The sequence below is a fragment of the Pelophylax lessonae genome (genome assembly GCF_965119305.1).
Source record: "Pelophylax lessonae genome assembly, chromosome: 1".
Lineage (NCBI taxonomy): Eukaryota > Metazoa > Chordata > Amphibia > Anura > Ranidae > Pelophylax > Pelophylax lessonae.
This window is the reverse complement of record NC_138768.1, coordinates 378370456-378390617: the sequence shown is the minus strand read 5'-3', so window position 1 is coordinate 378390617 and position 20162 is coordinate 378370456. Positions and strand designations below refer to the sequence as shown.

General features: G+C 40.0%; 1 protein-coding gene across 1 annotated transcript in view; it reads left to right on the top strand.

Annotated features, from left to right (window-relative positions):
• GLIS3 (GLIS family zinc finger 3) overlaps positions 1-20162 on the top strand; it is a 529924-nt gene that overhangs the window by 404615 nt on the left and 105147 nt on the right. The window contains exon 7 of the mRNA XM_082243469.1: positions 6651-6792. Within this exon, the coding sequence (XP_082099595.1) occupies positions 6651-6792 (142 nt within the window). The remainder of the gene's footprint in view (positions 1-6650; positions 6793-20162) is intronic.

Sequence of the window (20162 nt, the reverse complement as noted above, 5' to 3'; positions counted from 1 at the left end):
CATTCCCTTAATAGGACACTGCTATCAAACATTTAAAGTGTACTTCTGCCTAAAACTTTTGTTTTTCATTTTGGATAGAGTAGGGACTGGATAAAAACCCTACCAGGTTTTTCTGTTTTGATAAATTTAATATTTTCTATCTAAATATTTTTCCTTGAGGCAATTGCCCATAATTGCCTGTCCCAGAGTCACAACAGGAAGTGAGTGAAAAAAAAATTTCCAGAGTGAGAAATATTTCCACCTTAGGCCCATCTTAGACCTATGCATTGTGGCAACACGCGTATTGTAGTATTCCACCTTAGACCCATCCTCATCGGTTGCTAACATTTTAGTGTGTATCGCCTAATGCAAGACAAATGATGTCAGGTTATGGAGTTGGCTCCATTTTTATCTTTTTGTATGTCTTAAATTAAAATCCAAATAAATTCAATTTTTATACAATATTGTTTCTCATTTCGTTGAAGTATATTGTTTTGATGCTCTAACTAACTGGTTATGACGCCCTCCTTACCATCCCTTCCCTTTTTATAGGCGTAGTTGGGACCCCACCCTCTAGTAGGGGTATCCCACTATCCCTGTGTCTGGGTCTTCAGTTTGAATGGCACCCTAGTCCACAAAACCAGCGGACATTCAAGTATCTGTCTTGCATCATACAACAACACAATACTAGCAACAGAATCCCACAAAATGTTGAGAATGTTGCCATTTTGTATAACAGGACAGGTTTGTCCAGAGGTAGGAGAGTAAGGATGTAAACTGGGAATCCAGCCAGACCTCTTTTTGTCTGATGGCAGTTACGTAAATAGCACTGACTTTTGCTACTTCTTTTTTTAGTATTTTTTTATACTTATTATATCTCTTTTATCTCTTTAATAGCTTTATTTTTTTTTCTGTTGGCTATCACCTTTTCAGTGAGCCCATTGTCAAGCTTGGACATTCAAGTATTTAAACTGTTTGTAACCCTAAACATTATTATCACTGCCAGCCTCTCTTGCATCCAGCCATAATGCACAGTGTAAGTGTTTTTTTTTCTATTTTTTTTTTTTAAATGAAGCTTCTAAATACCTTTTTTTCAGAGATTTTCAGGCCCATCACGTGACTCCTGGCCACTCTCCTACTCCAATCCTGGGCTACAGCGGGAGGGGCCAAGATCTCCCTCTGACGTCAGATGGGGAGGTAAAATGACCGCTCAGCCCCTCCTGCTGTAGCCCTGGAAAAAAAACAGTTTGAACCTGTCTTGTCTGATCCTCCCATTTTACTGTCCCCAATTTATCTGCTGATAATACAGAGTCCTAGGAGTCACTCTGCACATACTCAGTTTGTTGTGTATCGCTAGATTTTTGGGAGGGTGCATGTGATCAGTACAGGGCCAATCAGCACTGTCCAGACAGAAGGTCAGGGGTCATGCAGCACCAAAGGACAGTCAGAGGAGAATGAAAACTCCTATTTCAAGCTTTAACAAGTGCTCGGCTGGACACTGATAGAAGTTACAAGACTGATATTTACTGCTGATGAGAAATGGTATTTAGCAGTTTATATTTACTAAAATAATTGCATTTACATGCTCTGTGTACTGTGAGAGACCAGATATAGTGAATGCAGGCTCCTGGGTTTAGTAACACTTTAAATGTTCTTATTAGGCTGTAATTCAACCATCACTGATTTCTGTAGCTGCGGACACTGTGAAGCAACTCATCCTCAAACATGAAGTAGAATTCCGGCCTAACACTATGTTTAACCACTTTACCACCGGAGGATTTTGCTGTCTTCCATCCAGGCCACTTTTTGCGATTCGGCGCTGTGCGACTTCAACTGACAATTGCGCGGTCGTGCGACGCCGTACCCAAACAAAATTTACGTCCTTTTTTCCCACAAACAGAGCTTTCTTTTGGTGGTATTTGATCACCTGTGCGATTTTTACTTTTTGCGCTATAAACAAAAAAAGAGCGTTTATTTTGAAAAAATAACAATATTTTTAACATTTTTTTATATGAAATTCCCCCCAAAAAAGATGTAAAAACCAATTTTTTTAAAATTTTTTGGCCAACTTGTTTTCTGCTACCTATGTTTGGTAAAAAAAATCGCAATAAGCGTATTTTGATTGGTTTGCGCAAAAGTTATTGCGTTTACTAACAAAGGGAAAGATTTCTGTCATTTTTGGTGTTTTTTTTTTAACGCGTAATGGCGGCGATCTGCGATTTTTTTGCGGGACTGCGACATTGCGGCGGACAGATCGGACCCTTGACTGACATTTTTGACACTTTTGGGGGTACCAGTGACATTACTGCAGTAATCAGTGCTATATATATGCACTGTTACTGTAAAAATGACACTGGCAGGGAAGGGGTTAATTTTATTGGAGAGGGAGGGGTTAATGTATGCCTGGTGCTTACTGACGTGTGGGGGGGGAGGTGACTAAGTGAGTCATGGACAGATCGGATGTCCAGCTATGCTGAACAGTCCGATCTGTCACTCCCTGTCACTATGGAGATCCGCCCGCTTGTGTTTACACAGGCGGGCGGATCTCCACACTAGATCCCCGGCGATCGGGGCAGAGCAGCGGCGATCGCCGCTGCTCCTCCCCTGGCCCGACTCCCGCTGTGAATGAAAACAGCGGGAGCGAGCCTCCGGCGGCGCGCAAGCGCCGCCCAGAAGGGGGAGTGTCTGAGTGTCCCACTCCAGATTGGAGTGGGCTGAAAATAGGTATTTCTACACTTTTTTTTTTTTTTTACACAGGTTAGGCAGCATATGTAGCAGGAGGGGGGGAGGGGGGACATTTTTAAACATAGATAGTGTTATTCTGGCCATACACGTATAGATTTTTTTTTGGAAATTTTTGTATTAAGAAAATTGGTTTGATTTTCTAATCATTAGTGGGCTCAAATTGATGTCCGTTTTCAACTGCAGTGATGGGAAAATTTGAAGGGGCAGGAAGGAAAACTTTTCTCGATCAACATATTTTTGGGCAGTGTATATGGTTATCGCTCAGAAATTGCATTCATTTTAAAATTAAATGTTAAAAGCAAAAGACCATTTTAGAACATTTGTCCATTCATCGAATGTTTAAAGCATTTTCATAAGAATGTTCTAAGAACATTCTCGTCCAAAAATCTGTATGTGTATGGCCAACATTAGGCAGGAATTCCACTTACCAGCCAAACCACTAAAGTTTGCAAGTCAAATCTCTCAGTACATAAGCTTACACTACTCTCCCCTCCTGAACACCTGCTCTGGGTATACTTTAGTGATTCAAAGGCTAGGAGAATCCTAAAACTGGCCATACCTAATTTGAACCTTGGCTAATTTCTCCTGAATCTGACCAAAATTCAAGCTGTGGATGCCCTTGTTTGCATCAGCCGGCTTAACAAGTCTATTTAAAACTCACTTGGTCGTGATGGAAAAATACTGTCAGTAAAATGAGTGCATTCTTTCAGATGCAGTCACCAGTGAGGTATTTAGGCAACTGCCGGTGCTGCAGTTGCCTGAACATAATAGCCCGCAGTGGCGATTCCTCCATCCCTACTGTTTAGTCTGTGGACTAATGAGAAAGAACAAAATGTGCATGACTATTTTACTTTACTGTTGGGGGGGAGGGTATTGTGAGCTGAGCTGCCTAAAGCAGGGTATGCACAGTACACACAGCCTGTGTGTGCTGCAGTTTCTTCAACAGATTTTGAAATTATTTTTTTAAATATTTACATTTTTACCATTAATATTTATTATAATTTTTAGGTTAAGATAGGCTATCCATAGCCTTTACTATCTGAAGGTCCCTGTGTATATACAAAGCTGTGATTGACCCAGCAGTGGGTCTATAGTGGAGGTGAGAGACCAATTCACCTGGTGGTGGGATTGCACTAATCTCGAAAGCACTAATTAAGTTTTGCACATGATTCTTTTGGACACGTGGATTCACCGTTTATTTGATTGATTGTATGGACATTGGAACATGTATGGACACTGATTTTGAGTTTTATTACACTATGTGTGCACATGACTAGCGCAACACTACTTTTTGGTTTATTTAGTTTACATTGTGTGGTTTAGACACTTTTAGTGTGTGCAGCCGGTCTTTATATCATTTGTTTATTGCACCATTCACTATTGATATTTTTTTGCGCTGATAGTTTTTGTTATATAAAACTGTACATATGATCACAACTACTTTGTGCATACAGTTGGCTTATACCTTTTTCAGGACAAATTGGGTTTTAATTTTTTAGTAAATGATTATGGATATCTCCTGATTTTTTTTTTCTATCAGAGGAAAACTAGCCCAGAATAGTAAAAAAAAAAATAATTAAAAAAAAAATGTAGCTGTGTATTTCTTGTTACCAGCATAACTTACCACCAAAGACCAACCCAAATAAATGCTCCTGCTCCTGATGATCACAGCGGCAAAGTATTAGGACACCTGCTTTTACACGCACATGAAGGTGTTCTATCGGGTTGAGGTCAGGACTCTGTGCAGGACAGTCAAGTTCCTCCACCCTAAACTCACTCACCAATGTCTTTATGGACCTTGCTTTGGGCACTGGGCTTGGCCCCTTAGTTCCAGTGAAGGGAACTCCTAAGGAGTCAGCATCCCAAGACATATTGGACAATTTACAATGACAATGACTGCTCACCAGTGCACAAACAAGGTCCATAAAGACATGGATGAGTGAGTTTTGGGTGGAGCAACCTGACTGGCCTGCACAGAGTCCTGACCTCAACCCAATAGAACACCTTTGGGATGAATTAGAGTGAAGACTGCGAGCAAAGCCTTCTGGTCCACATCAGTGTCTGACCTCACAAATGCGCTTCTGGAAGAATGGTCAAACATTCCCATAGACACATTCCTAAACCTTGTGGACAGACTTCCCTGAAAAGTTGAAGCTGGTATAGCTGCAAAGGGTTGGCAAACTTAATATTGAACCCTACGGACTAAGACTATGATGCCATTAAAGTTTATGTGTAAAGGCATACCTCCCAATACTTTTGGTAATATATTGTATGCGTATGTTATTTGTTTTTTGTACCCATAGTACAGCCCAGAAGCCCTGCTTAAAACACGCTGACTCTGATGCTAATTTTAAAAAATGTAAGAAAATCCTGGCTAAAATATAACCTTTGTCTCTTACTTGACCCAAACACTAACCCTGTCACTGACCTAGATAAAAACCTTGAGCTAGTTATTTTTTCTTTATTTTTGCTTCATTTTTTATTATTTATTTATTTTTTACACACAAAGAGAGAAACACAGGGATGGGCTTCACAGTGACTGATCACTGTGCACTGTACAGCATGCTCCCAACACAAAGGGAGATACGCATATAGCTGCCCCATGGAAAAAAAAGCCTAGTGTAGTAGGGCTGCATATAAGTATAAGTGTAAAGGGGTTATTGTTGTTTTCATTATATACGCAAAAAAAGTTGCAAATGATCCTAATCCATGAAAAAGAATAATTTTTTGGGCTTTAAATTGTTGGCTTACATAGACCTTGGATTGGTGGGGCAGGACTTTGCATATTTTAGCTAGCTAGGTAAGCCCTATTTACTCAAAATAATGTGTATGTACACCCTTACAATGGAGATAGACTTCATCCACCTGCTGGTTTATATACAATTTTTTGGACAATTTTTAGGCATTTTGCGAAGACACCCCTGAAGAAACCTCAAGGCACCCCAGGGTACCTGGGCACCCTGGTTGAATAAGTCTGGTCTTTGGAGTGGAAGGAATTCTTTTGGATCTTTGGTATATGCAGTATCCACTAGTCTTGTGAAAGTGATGAGAGGAGGCATCATTGGATTCTACATGAAAAGCTAGTGAGGCCTCACATGGTCATCAGTAATTGGAAAGTGTGAAGTCTTGCCCTCACTGTGGTGGAGCATTTTTGAGTGAACCTATAAAGCACATTTTTCTTTTGAAGTAGGGTGATTGGAAGAACCTTTTAAGGACTCAATTACCTTATACCATTATATATGTGGACTGTTTAATTTGTGCACTGTTTCACTTCATGGTTGTTTACAAGTAGCGTCGTACTTTAATGGATTATTTTGTTTTTGAGGTGAAATTTTTCACTTAAAGGGACAGTTAATTTGGTGCTTGTTTAAAGTAGGCCAGTTTAGAAAAGGCAATGTAAAATAGCATGATAAGGATTTTTGACAGCTTATAGGGCAAGCTGTCCTAAAATGTTTTTTTTTTTAGGTTTATTTTTGTTTACTGATAAATGCCATAAATCCATTGCGGCATTTTGAGTTGAAGTCATGACAAGATGAGCCTGACAGTTTTCAAGCTACAGGGCTATACTATGAAAGTATGCAAATCTTTCACAACATGTTTGGTTCCTGGAGTACACATGCAACTAATTTCATGATGAATACCCATTACAGCTGATAGCACTAAAACGTAAGGCTTAGTAGGTAATCGGAAGCAGACGTCCTTAGCTGTGTAAAGAAAAAACATATGGATTTCATAGAACTACTTAGAAGCCTCTTTACCGTGGAAAATAAATTATTGCTAATTACCAAGACTCATGCTAGACTTTAGTGCTGCTTAGATTGTATAGGATCGCTATACTGATGTCATTTATTGTACTGGTCCAGATAACTCTGTGCTGTGATCCAAAAATCATAACAGGTGATTTGTGTCATTTGCCTTCCTTGTAGTTACGCCCAAGGACAGAGCTTGACCAAGAAGTTCTCAATGAATGTCTCACTATTCAACCTCTTCAGCCTGCAATTTCTCCACAAGATCCTACAGAGAATTCACTGGGAAAGTCACCAGGCCCTGTACATGATGTGTACCCAGGTATGATGCAAATAATACTAGTGTATGACTAAAGCCTTGGCATGTTATTCCTACCCTGTATGTTCATATTCAACAAAAGGCACTTTAGGGCATCCTTGTCTATAGGGCTATCATAACATTTAGTTAACTCCAGGGAGATACAAAAATGCCAATGAATGCAATTATGAATACATTTAAAATATATTACACATATTTTTTTTAATTGAATTAGTGCAAATACCTGAATTTGCCTTGATTTCAGCCTCTTGAAATCTCCTCTTGTAAACTCACTCAGACTAAGAGAGAGCAAGGGGCAATCAGCTTTTGAAGCAAAAACGCCCTTCATTGTGGGACTTTAAGGGTAACAATGAATTATGTCTAGAAAAAGTGTTTATCTAAAATAATTCTATTTATTTTGATTTAGATATATAAATGTTTTTGGCCCCCAAGACAGGAGTCCTGAAATGCCTCTGTTCCAATCAATTGCATAGCTGCAAAGGCCGCTGTTATGCTAGAGAGGGAAAGTATCTGCTTTAGGGGCAGCTGTCTCTGTTGTCTCTTGGGAAGAAAAGCGATCCCCTGTCAGCTGTGGTCATATGTTTCCCGAACGGACGGTATCGTCCTCCGTGGCTAAAGCAGATACTTTCCCTCTCTAGCATAACAGCGGCTTTGCAACTCCACAATTGATTGGAACAGAGGCATTTCAGGACTCCTGTCTTGGGGGCCAAAAACATTTATAAACCCTCATACGAAATTAAGGCTTCTTTGCTCTTCATATTCATATATAACTAGAGGTCGACAAAGCATTCCCCGCTTTAATTGGATGGCAAGATTAAAAACTTTCTGGAGGTGCTGAAATTCGAGGGCAACCTCACTTGAATTTTTTTATACTTTTTGGATTCATCACAACAGGTTAAGAAAACTTATAACGATCTACACCTGGCTCTAGCTTTCGGATCTGGGAAATTAGTTGCATTCCCTGGGGAGGAAACTCCATGGGGTGCGTGCTTTGCAGGAGTGGATTCAAATTCCCTGAGGAAGACTTTTGTATTTGATATTTTCGAAACGCGTTGGATTTTGCACTACTCCTCAAGCAGTATTATGTTCACTATGTACCTATGAATGTGATGTACCATTCTATATAGTCACATGTTTTAACACTGTATGAAATACTTGTTAATATGATCCTGTTTCAAGAATTTATATATATCTAAATAAAAATAAATCAAATTATTTTAGATAAACACTTTTTCTAGAGATAATTCATTGTTACCCTTAAGGTCCCACAATGAAAGGGGTTTTTGCTTCAAAACCTATTTTGGGATTATGGTAACACATTACCTTCAAGCTATCTACATACTTTTGTAGGGGCAATCAGCTGAGCTGCAGTTTACAAACAATCACAAGGAACACACTAAAGCAGCCCATAGATGATTTGATTTTTTTCTCTTCCACCACGATTCCAACACAAACGCAGTCAGTGCATCATAGGCTGGGGGCAAAGAAGTAAGCAGACTTCATTCATTTCAATCAGGAAAGATCAGGTCACTGCCTTTTTGGCAGAGCTGTGTAAACCTCAAGGCAGTATAGACAGAAATTCAAAGTTTTTGGTAGCTAGTCCACCTATCATATGTGCATTGCAACTTTATACTTAGATGCCTGCCTGAAGTTCAGGATAAATATATTAATGTAGATATACAGTATTATATTCCACATACATTTTATTTTGTTTAGCATTTCCATAGGACAAAAATTAAAACCTAAAATATCTGCCTAAAGACCTAAGTTAATGGAGAGTGAATAGTCAAAAATGAAGGTTTTGGAAGCAAGTTAAAGGAATGAGATAGGCAAGGTTGTGAAAGCAAGTTATGAAGGTTGTGGAAGCAGGTTAAAGGAGGGAGGTAGGGAAGGTTGTGGATACAAGGTATGAAGGTTGTGGAAGCGGGTTAAAGGAGGGATGTAGGGAAGGTTGTGGAAGCAAGTTATGAAGGTTGTGGAAGCAGGTTAAAGAAGGGATGTAGGGAAGCTTGAGGAAGCAAGTTAAAGGAGGGATGTAGGGAAGGTTGTGGAAGAAAGTTATGAAGGTTGTGGAAGCAGGTTAAAGGAGAAGGTAGGGAAGGTTGTGGAAGCAGGTTATGAAGGTTGTGGAAGCAAGTTAAAGGAGGGAGGTAGGGAAGGTTGTGGAAGCAAGTTATGAAGGTTGTGGAAGCAGGTTAAAGGAGAAGGTAGGGAAGGTTGTGGAAGCAGGTTATGAAGGTTGTGGAAGCAAGTTAAAGGAGGGAGGTAGGGAAGGTTGTGGGAGCAAGTTATGAAGGTTGTGGAAGCAGGTTATGAAGGTTGTGGAAGCAGGTTAAAGGAGGGAGGTAGGGAAGGTTGTGGAAGCAAGTTATGAAGGTTGTGGAAGCAGGTTAAAGGAGAAGGTAGGGAAGGTTGTGGAAGCAGGTTATGAAGGTTGTGGAAACAGGTTATGAAGGTTGTGGAAGCAGGTTAAAGGAGGGAGGTAGGGAAGGTTGTGGGAGCAAGTTATGAAGGTTGTGGAAGCAGGTTAAAGGAGAGGGTAGGGAAGGTTGTGGAAGCAAGTTATGAAGGTTGTGGAAGCAGGTTAAAGGAGGGAGGTAGGGAAGGTTGTGGGAGCAAGTTATGAAGGTTGTGGAAGCAGGTTAAAGGAGAGGGTAGGGAAGGTTGTGGAAGCAAGTTATGAAGGTTGTGGAAGCAGGTTAAAGTAAGGATGTAGGGAAGGTTGTGGAAGCAAGTTGTGAAGGTTGTGGAATCAGGTTAAAGGAGGGAGATAGGGAAGGTTGTGGAAGCAAGTTATGAAGGTTTTGAAAGCAGGTTAAAGGAGGGAGTTGGGAAGGTTGTGGAAGCAGGTTATGAAGGATGTGGAAGCAGGTTAAAGGAACCATCTGGAGCAGATGTAGGGGTGGAATGGGCGGAGGTAAATATTTATTTAGCGCACAGTATGGTATATAGATACATTAGTAACAATTAGCAAATGAGTTAACTGGGATAACCAGCGAAATATCTGTATTAGAACTAAGTCTATGAAATCTGTTGGATTTTTATAATTTCTACACTAATTTGAGAATTCTCTCTACACAAAGAAATGTATGAAGAAAAAATTTAATTGTAAATGTAAATATTCCCTATACAATAATTCACATAAATTACTGTGATGATCTGAATGATATACTTTATACTTATTTTAATGCACATGTCCAGTAATAGAAACCATGACTGGTTGCTCTCCAAACCAGCATGCTGCATTTTATAGCAGTGCACAGGAAGGCACTGCATGTCACCACACAGCAGCGCAACACTCCGCAATTTGTGCACTTTAAAAAAGTTGACAAAGTGAGCTGGAACTCACATCAGAATGTCCCCTACCGCCGGCTCACTGCAACTGAAATGGACCGCTGCCCACACACTAAACCGCTTGTGGGTGGGCAGTGTGAATGAGCCCTTATGCTTGTTGAGTTATAGTATTGGAGAACAAACAGTTTTGCTAGTTGCTATAAGAATTTGTACATCTGTCACTTGCACACCAGGTTGCATTACATATGCTTATTTACTACATTAGCCTTTTAATTCATATAAACAATTTATTCTGAAATTTAAACCACTTTTTAAATCTTAAAACTGCAATTTATTTTCTATGAGAAAGGCAATTAGTAATAAAATAATGATATTTAATTATAGAAATGTTAAATGCTTTTTCACAATTAGCAGTTAATTTTAAACTAAAGGGGAATTCGTTTATCAATTTAGTGAAATTCAGCTCTTTAAAGAGTATATTGGTTTTGTACTTAATTAATTTATTTTGTTAGGACTAAAACTAATAAAAAAATCTAAAAAGCAAATATTAAATACTACATAATAATATTTAGCTTTTGAGCCAGGAGGTGGGGCTACAGTCTTCTTTTGCACATTTTAAAGGCTCTCAGTTTGGCACTTTAATGAAAAAGACTGTGATTTACACAGCTTAAAGTATAACTAAATGAAAACTTTTTTTTTAGTTTTGGATAGAGTGTAGAGGGATTAGAACACCTGTCAGTTATTATTGCTGTCTGTGTCCCCATTAGGGAGATTCACCCTCTCAATGTGCCTTGTTTACCATTATCACTGAAAGTTAAAGTAAAAGCAAATCCCAAATACTGGACTGTCCCCAGTAAAGTACTGAAGGGGAAATCTTCCAATGGGGAAACTAGTTCTGTTGAGCTAAGGGTTCCCTATTAATTCCCTTAATTTGCAGGGATTTCCTCTCACTTCCTATTTGGCTATGGAACAGGAAGTGAAGGGAAATCTCCACAATGGGACAAAGATGGTGAAAACAAATCTGACCGGGGCTATAACCCTCACTTACTCTATCCAAAATGGAAAAAAAAAGTTTTGCCTATGGTTCTACTTTAAGGACTCAGCAATGAATAATTCAAAATGCTCTTATTTCACATTTCCACACAGACAAGTTGTGCAAGTGCTGTTGAGCTGTTTCTATAGCTAAACCATGGTACTCTGGAAATACTAAGAGCTGGTTCACACATATGCGATAACAGACATCCATGTGATTTGCAGCGCACTGCTCTGCAAATCACATGCAATGTCTGTGCAATGCAAATTCAGCCATACAGATTGTATGACTGAATTGGCTTTGCATTTGGTTTAAACTCGCACAGGACCCTTTTTTGGGTCCGCACCAGAATCAGATCACACGGGTATTATCACGATTCGATTCATGTCTGAACTGACAGGTCACACTGCGATATGCAAACTAATCTGGGGGTGTCATTAACTTTGTATTGACACCCCCCCCCCCCCCACGCGATTCACATATGGCATTGTAAACTGCCTGCGAGTCGAGTGTGATGCAGTGCATTCACAGGGTTTCCGCATCGCATATGTGTGAACCGGGACTTATTCTTTTATCCTCTATAGCTATTATCTTAAATGTAAATGTTTATTTGTAAAACAAACATTATATATATTTATACCACAGATATAAAACAACGTTTTGTTCAATTTTGCATTACATATTATAAAAACAAGCAAAGTACCAAACCATTTTTGAGCAGTTGCATGAATGAAATGTGTTAAAAAAAGAATTACATTGCACTCTTTACGGGTTTTGAGATTATTGCAAGCTTTTTTTACTCTATTTATAATTGAAAGATGTACCCCAACCCAAGATCTCCTCACCATTCCCCTAATAAACTTCAGGACTGCTATGGAATTAGTTAGGTCACTGGTAATTTAGTGCTGCCAGGTTAATAATGTCACCTCAGGGTCAGACATATTGTTGGTCTGCAGCCAGGTTAATAATGTCACCTCAGGGTCAGACATATTGTTGGTCCAGCTTGCTCTGATACATATGGGTCAAAAAGAATAAAAAGGCCCATTGACGTTACAATTAGAGGAATGCAGAGGAAGTCTGGATGAAAGTTTAAATGTCAGCACTAGGGTTTCCCTCCACTAAATATCACCAATGTCTAATCATGAAATTTAAATTAGGATTCTAATTCAAATGCTGTTGTCATATGCTGCAGGTGATGCCAGTAAGCAAGCTGTCACCAACAAGTTAGGTAGTGTTGGCACAGTGGAAGTAAAGGTGATAAGCTGCATTTAAAATATTTGCAGGTGCATTGTGAACACAAAAGGCCTCATTTATCATGGAGAATGATACACACACTGCAGCCTGCATTTTATGGACCATTCATAAAATGCGGCCTGCTGTATCAGGCCTGCAATGACCCACTGATTTTTCATGGCTTAGCACAGCAGAGAGAGCTCTGTAATTTAAGAAACATTTTCTTGTGACTTTTGCAACTTTTTAATTAAATAGTGCTCAGACTGCTGAAGCTGAGAAAGCACAAAATCACATCTATTATGATCTGTGTTGACAGACTGCTGTTCACATCATGTGGGTTTTGCATCCCCTACAAATAGTAGCAGATCAAATTTAAGTCAGAACTGCACCTGTCATAGAAATCTTAAAGATCTTGGAAGTGTCTCAAAATGATGTAAAGTCGACACAAGCCAAATCAGGCCCCTAAGCACATTGCTGTGCTTTACAAATGGGCTTTAAAAATCAGCCCTCTAGTGAACTCCAACAAAACAGAGAAACACTAAGTGTCACCCTGGCAAGGTACATATATGTGTAAAAAATGTTTTTTTTTTAAATAATAAAATTTTTTATTAAAGACAAACAGTTTGACAATCCAGTACAAGGCGGTACACAACATTTTGTACAAGAGCAGAAGGAAAACAAAAATTAAAAATACAGAAAATACATTTGTACATATAGTCGAATACAGATGTAGGTACCATCTAACTTGTCTCCAGCATACCATCTACAGGAGCCTTTCTCAACCTTTTCAACACAGAGGAACCCTTGAAATAACTTTCTGGTCTCAGGGAACCCCTGCTAAGAAAGAAAAATGTACAACTCATGACACGTTAGTGTGACAGTCAGTGGGAAGAATGCTCCTTACTCTTGTCATCATTGGGAAGAATTACCCCCTTACAGATAGCTAAAAGGAACAATGGTGTCATTGGGAACTTATCTGAGAAGCAGAAATAGCTCATTGCTTAAGGAACCCCTAGCAACCCCAGGAGGAACCCTAGGGTTCCACAGTTGAGAAACCCTGATCTACACAATGAAACAGTGACTTTACACACTTAGAAAAAGGTATTATCTCAGAGATCTGTTTTAAAGGAGAAGTACAGCCAAAGCTCATTTACCTGTACTTCTTCTATGGATCACAGGAGTGCAGTTCATTTTGCACTTCTGTGACCCTTTTTTTACCAGAGAGTGGGCTAAAATCCACTCTCTGCTGACATCCCAGAGTCGATCCAGGCTTGGGCATCATCATGACCATGGAGTCGGGATCCGCTCACATGGCTGAACCGACACCCGGTTCAGCCTCTCAGCAAGCTGCTGAGAGCCTGAGTTGGCTACTCCACCCCCTCCTCAGCCCAGCAGTCCAGTGAGTGAGGAGGGGGCAGAGCAGAGAGCTGTGAGAACGGAGTGATTGGCGGTGTTTGATTGCTCGGTTTTCAGTGTAGAGGCACTGGGGGATAGATGCAGCATCAGACCGATGCTGCATCCACCTAGGTAAGTATGAACCAAAAAACCCCATACATCTCTTTAATTGAATGTGAGTCATACTCCAATGGCCTACCCAGGCACAGAAATAGTCTCTGGTATAAAAGTTCCCTTGGGCAGAGACCAAGCCATGGTCCCCTCAGTATTTTGAATTTACCGGGGTAGCCCCCACATAGGTAAATATGGTTTTCTAAAAATAGCGAACTGCTTTCAGAGGTTACCCAAGACTTATGCGTAGGGGAAATCAGGGGATTCCCAAAGTTGTAGGATTAGCTTTTGGACATGAAAAAGGGCTGTAAATACTGTTTGGGGGCCAAAGCATTTCTTTTCCCAGTAGGCTGCTGCTGTTGTTGAATGTTATTGTGTTTTGTTGCCAGTTGCTGCATATTATACTCTTTTCTTTGGCTTATTAAAAAAAGAGCGGGATGCCTAAAATTACCATTATTTAAAACAAATCTTGTAGGGACCATTTCCTAATTAAAACCACTAATTCTGTGACATAAATGCACAATTGTTTGCAAATGTGGCCTTGTAACAATACTGTAATCTCCGTATTTCATGGCTTATGTTATTTACATCACTAAATGCATATTGTTATCTAAAAAAAAAAAAAGAAGACCAATGCCAGTTTTACATTTAATGTTGGGAAACTACATTTGACAGACTTTGTTTTAAAAAACAGGTTTTATCAATTGTAGCCATGTGTTTAGAAATTGAAATCATGTACAGTGTGGTGGAAATGGATGAAGGGTTGGACTGTGAATGCACAATGAATGCAGAGAAGTCGTCTTAGCAGCTCCTGGGCAGTTGTTGAGTTAGCCATGTTATATGGACAGCTTGCATTTAGCAGGGGCCATGTGCTGTATATTTGTTTTGTAATCAGAGACACAAACGTGGACAAAGGTTTCATTTATTAAGAAATTTTGCCCTGCAGGAGAACTATAAATCACCCAAAAAAAAAAGAAAATCTGTGTTCACAAGTGATCTGGAATTCATACATGCATTGAAAGCCATAAAAGTGGACGATGGAGCAAGTTAGCTATGTACAAGTTGGTAATAACAGTTTACGAGTGGTTAAAGCTTTTCATCAATTAGGCATCAAATGGGAGGGATATAGGTTTTTACGATTATTACAGCATAGGAAAATCTTAATTTATGTGGTTTATTTTTAAGTGTTGATGAACAAAGCAGTCGCCCTTTTAGACAGGGAAAAAATATTATGAATCAGACTGTCGCAACTGTGAAAAAATGTAACTTTGATCTAAAAAAATACATTCATGTTTTAATGCTGACTGTTGCTTTAAAGTGGTAGTTTACATATTAAGAAAGAGATTTAATGCTAGCCTGAGGAATTGATGTTCACTTTAAGCCAGCTTAAAGGAAATTTCAACAAATAGAAATTTCTTCTAATGGTAATTAGATGTTTGAAGCAAGCAAAGCTTTGTTACGTCTGTTAGGCATGTTAACCCAACATCAATTTATGAACTGGAGAAGCTCCCATGTGATAGATAAACATAATTCCTACTGAAAGCAGTAAAGAGATGACATTATTTTTATCAGCACAGTGTGGAAAAAGCATGCTCCCAGTGTCTATCTACTTTGCTGTTAGTGAATGGTGTAGCTGTAACCACAGCAGGCTGTGTCATTGCTGAAGGGCCCAACTGGGGCCCCATTACAATCTGGGGACATTTTTCTTTCTGGCAGTAACATTTGGGATGTTAAAGTTGTGACTTATTTATCAGATTACTAATAACGAGTAAATGATAAGTGGGCTATAGGTTAGTTATTGCCTAAAGCCCAACTCAAACCAAATTTTTTTTTTTCGTTTTTTTTATTAATTGTTGAAGGGTTAGGCTTTGTATCACATTTTTACTGCTGGCGGCATCCTCATTTAAAACATCTCTGCTTACATCCTTTCTATCTGATGGGTATTAGATAGAACAGGAATCAGTGGAAAATCTTCCCACTCCCTGTCTAAGTGATGGGTGACAGAAAGAACAAGAGGTGAGGGAAAATTTCCCCATTTGTTTTCTTATTTACAAGTAGCAGGCAGAACAAGAGATTAGTGGAACTTCCCACCTTTCCTTCCCCACAGGAACACAGGCAGAAATAAAAACACATTTTGTAGTGTAGTGGGGTAAAAACTGAACAGGGAAGGGCCACCTAAGTGCAGTATTAAAATAAACACTTTATTCTCAAGGATTAAGGACACTTACAGAGTATGGAGTTAAAGATTGCTTATCATGAACATGCTAAGCGATCTTTTACTCCATATTCTTTGTGTGTTCCTTATCCTTGAGAATTAGGTTTTTATGTTAATACTGCACTTAGGTGGCCCCTACCTGTTTTCTTCTTATATCTTGATATATAGGTGGCCAATACTCTGAAGATGGCAGCTGCCAGTGCACATTTTAATGCCTTCTAATGGCTATGGACTATTGAATTTTATGAACATGATAAGCGATCTTTTACTCCATGTTCGTTGAGTGTTCTTAATCCTTGAGAATAAAGTGTTTATTTTAATACTGCACTTATGTGGCCCTTACCTGTTTTATTCTCATATCTTGATATAGAGGTGGCCAATACTCTGAAGATGGCAGCTGCCATTATATTGCTTTCTAATGGCTATGGACTATTGGATTTTATGCTAGTGCGTTATGTACTAAAGCTAGTCACTCACTCTCCATGCGCCAGAAGATTTCCATTATTACTGTAGTGTAGTGGGGAAGGATTTCATGGGTGGCAGGAAAAACAAGATGAGGGAAAATCTCCCCAAATTCCTTTTCTATTTGATGGGTGACAGACAGAACATGAAATGAGAGGAAAAAAGAGAGGAAATCCCCCAAAAGGTACACAAGCACTAATAAAAAATAAACGTTCAAGTAGATTTCGGAAGGTTCAGAACCTCTGTTAGGAATCCATGGCTATACTGTATGTGTTTTCTGTCTAGATGATGACTGTCAGACAGAACAGAAAAAGAAATGAACTATATGGGGACACTGTATGTACAATATTGCAGAAAAATCTCAGTGGGAATGCAGACATATCTAAAACCTGACAGAAATTGTAACTCTTCCTTTCCACTCCCAAAACAAAAAAGTTTAGGTTGGAGGCGAGATTTAGGGGCCCATTCATATCTTGGTATCCTGGTGCATTTCTTATGTTTTTTCATGTTAACATTTGTTGTCGAATGAGCTTGCAATGCACTAAAATTTCAATGCAACCTACCACAACACATAGTAGTGTTTTCCTGGGCATGTGCTACAAAACATATGGGGGTCATTTACTAAAACGGGAACACTCAGAATCTGGTGCAGCTCAGAATCAGCTTCTAAATTCACCTTGTTCAATTAAAGTGATTGTAAAGTCTCCTTTTTTTTTTAAATAACAAACATGTTATACTTACCTGCTCTGTGCAGTTGGTTTTGCACAGAGTGGCCCAGGTCCTTCTCTTTTCGGGTCCCTCTTCAGTGCTCTTGGCCCCTCTGTCCCGTTGAGTGCCCCCACAGTAAGCAGCTTGCTATGGGGGCACCCGAGCTGAGCTGCAGCTCTGTGTGTCCATGCAGACATGGAGCCGCGACTCGGCCACGCTCCACCTCTTTCGCCTGATTGGCTAACTGAGTTTGACAGCAGCAAGTGCCAGTCACGAAAACTGCTGGCTCAGGTAAGTATTAGGCGGGCTGAGGGGAGTTGCTGTACACAGAAGGTTTTTTTCCTTAATGCATAGAATGCATTAGGATAAAAAAAACCTTCTGCCTTTACAATCCCTTCAAGCTTTGACATTTTGCCCCTGCTCACATCGGTGCAATTTGACATGTCAAATTGCATGCCAAATCTCAGCCTATTGCCAGCAATGGCACTGTCCCAATCGGTGCCACGCTGACTTTGCGGCGCCGCACCGATTTCCAAAATTAGTTCATGCACTACTTTTGGCGACTTCCGGGGCGATTTCAATAGACATCTGTGCATGAACCCGCACAGGTGTCTTTCAAATCGACCCAAAACTTGCACTGCTTTGAACAGCAGTCTGGAGTCAGTCTGTTAACTTGGAGAAGGAAGGGAAAGGAGGAGGGGAGAGGAGCAGGGGGTGCCTTGTCATCCTGGGCTATGAGCCTGTGTGTTTCTATTGATGCACACAATACAGGGAGACAAAATTCTAATCCTTGCATGCACGGGTGGCTCCATATGATACTGCAAGAGAAGGGGGCCACCTTGGAACCTGTGGCAGTGGAACCAGCTTAAACTGGAATGAAGGCTTGGATTAAAAGATAAAGAAACAACATACTCAGTAAAAAATGAATATATTGCAGTTTACTAATCTTTAGAAGTGGTGGCTGCATTAGTTTTAGTTTTTTAGGCTTTCTTCTCCTCTGTTTTCACCTGGTGATCTGGCCAGTCTTCATCTCTGGATGAAGGAGCAACAGGGGCATCTTTGGACAGCAGCATTGTTAACCTGGGGGGAGGGGCAGTGTTAGATGTCCTAACAAATTTAAATGCACTAACAATTTGAAGCCAAACCTCAGCTAACACTTCTTAAGTAGTTACAGAAAAACTGTTTATTTTCCCTTTTGTGACAGGGTCCCCTGTCCATGGTAAATGGTTTGTCTTAACCCTTTAACTGATAGTTTGTCTGGACAGCTTGTTCTTTTGATAAAAAAGAGACTTACTGGCCAGATCACCAGGTGATAATATAGAAAGCCTAAAAAAGAAAATTAATGCAGCCATCATATTTAAGGATTAGTAAGCTGCGATATATTACATTTTTGTTTTTGGGTTTAATACTGCTTTAGGCTTTAAAGTGGTTGTAAAGTCAGAAGGTTATTTTTATCTTAATGCATTCTATGCATTAGATGCATAGAATGTATAAAAAATAAAAGAAAGGGACGGAGAGCTGCGATTGCACACTGCAGAGCTCACAGGAACAGAGCTGAGGCTGTTAATCAGCTGGAGGTCCCTCCCCTGTCACCTTTTTTTCTCTTGGTGTCAGGAAAACTTGCCGGAAAAGATTCATGCTGATAGCAGAGGAAGGAGGCAGCAGACAGAAATGACACTGTGGGGTTGATTTACTTAAACTGGAGAGTGCAAAATGTGGTGCAGCTCTGCAGAGAAACCAATCAGCTTCCAGGTTTTAATGTCCTAGCTTAATTTAAACAAGCTGAAGGTAGAAGCTGATTGGCTACCATGCACAACTGCCTTAGATTCTGTGTGCTCCAGTTTTAGTAAATCCCCCCCTTAGTGCTCTTAATTGAGACACGTACACGGAATAGAGTGATATGCTTTGTTCGTATTTCATGTCTGAGGTTTACAACCACTTTAAGATGAGGCTAGGGAGCTGGAGATAGTGAAATGTATGTTAAAGCGGAGTTCCAGCCTCGGAAACTATTTTTCACTAAAAATATCCCCGGGACAGTCAGGGCTAGTGCATTCCACAATGGATAGCCTCTGAACTGTCCCAGGTCGCACTTACCTTGAAAATGTCTTGTCCAGCGCTGCCATCTCAGGTGTGGGCAGCTGAAGCCAGCATGTCCTCTTTTGTGTGCTCTTCCGTGTCCTCTTCGGTCCCACAATGCACTGCACCGGCCCCGCTCGTCACTCACGGGGCAGGCGCGTCATCCCTGCACCGCTTCTGGGCATGCCCAGAAGCTGTTTAGCAGGGAATGACATGCCTGCACCGGAACTGACGAGCGGGGCTGGTGCAGGCGCATTGACTCCTGGGAGCGGTGACGTTCAGCTCCCAGAAATCAATGCAAGCAGGAAGTGACGGCGCGGGCTGAGGCCGCAGAGGGAGGAAGTGGAAGAAAGGTAAGTATATTTTCTTCAATAACAAGGTAAGTAAACAAAAAAAAATCGGGACTATCCATTTCTTTTACAGGTGACACAGAGCAAGCGAATGGCCCAAAGTCGTTTTTGAGGCCGTAACTCTGCTTTAAGTTTGCTAAGGGTCTTGGTCATGCTTCTGCCCTTACTATATTAGTATATCCTGTTCTAAATTGTGGTTCTTTAACAATGAAAAAATGAACAGGTACACATACATATTTTTTCAGTATAGCATCTGAATTTGAAGTTTATATTGGCAGGGCGACAACCATTCCATTTGCTTTGGAAAAATGTCATTTGAAACTGTTGTTAATGTATAAAGTATCATTCACAGTTGTTATAGAATACACTGTCAAGTAAGACAGTGTTATGATAAACTGGTATTAAATATATGATGACGTCTGAACTGTCCAGAGGGGTTTTTAATTTCTATTAAAAAAAGCAGTTATTTAAATTAGCCCATGCTATATTATGTTTT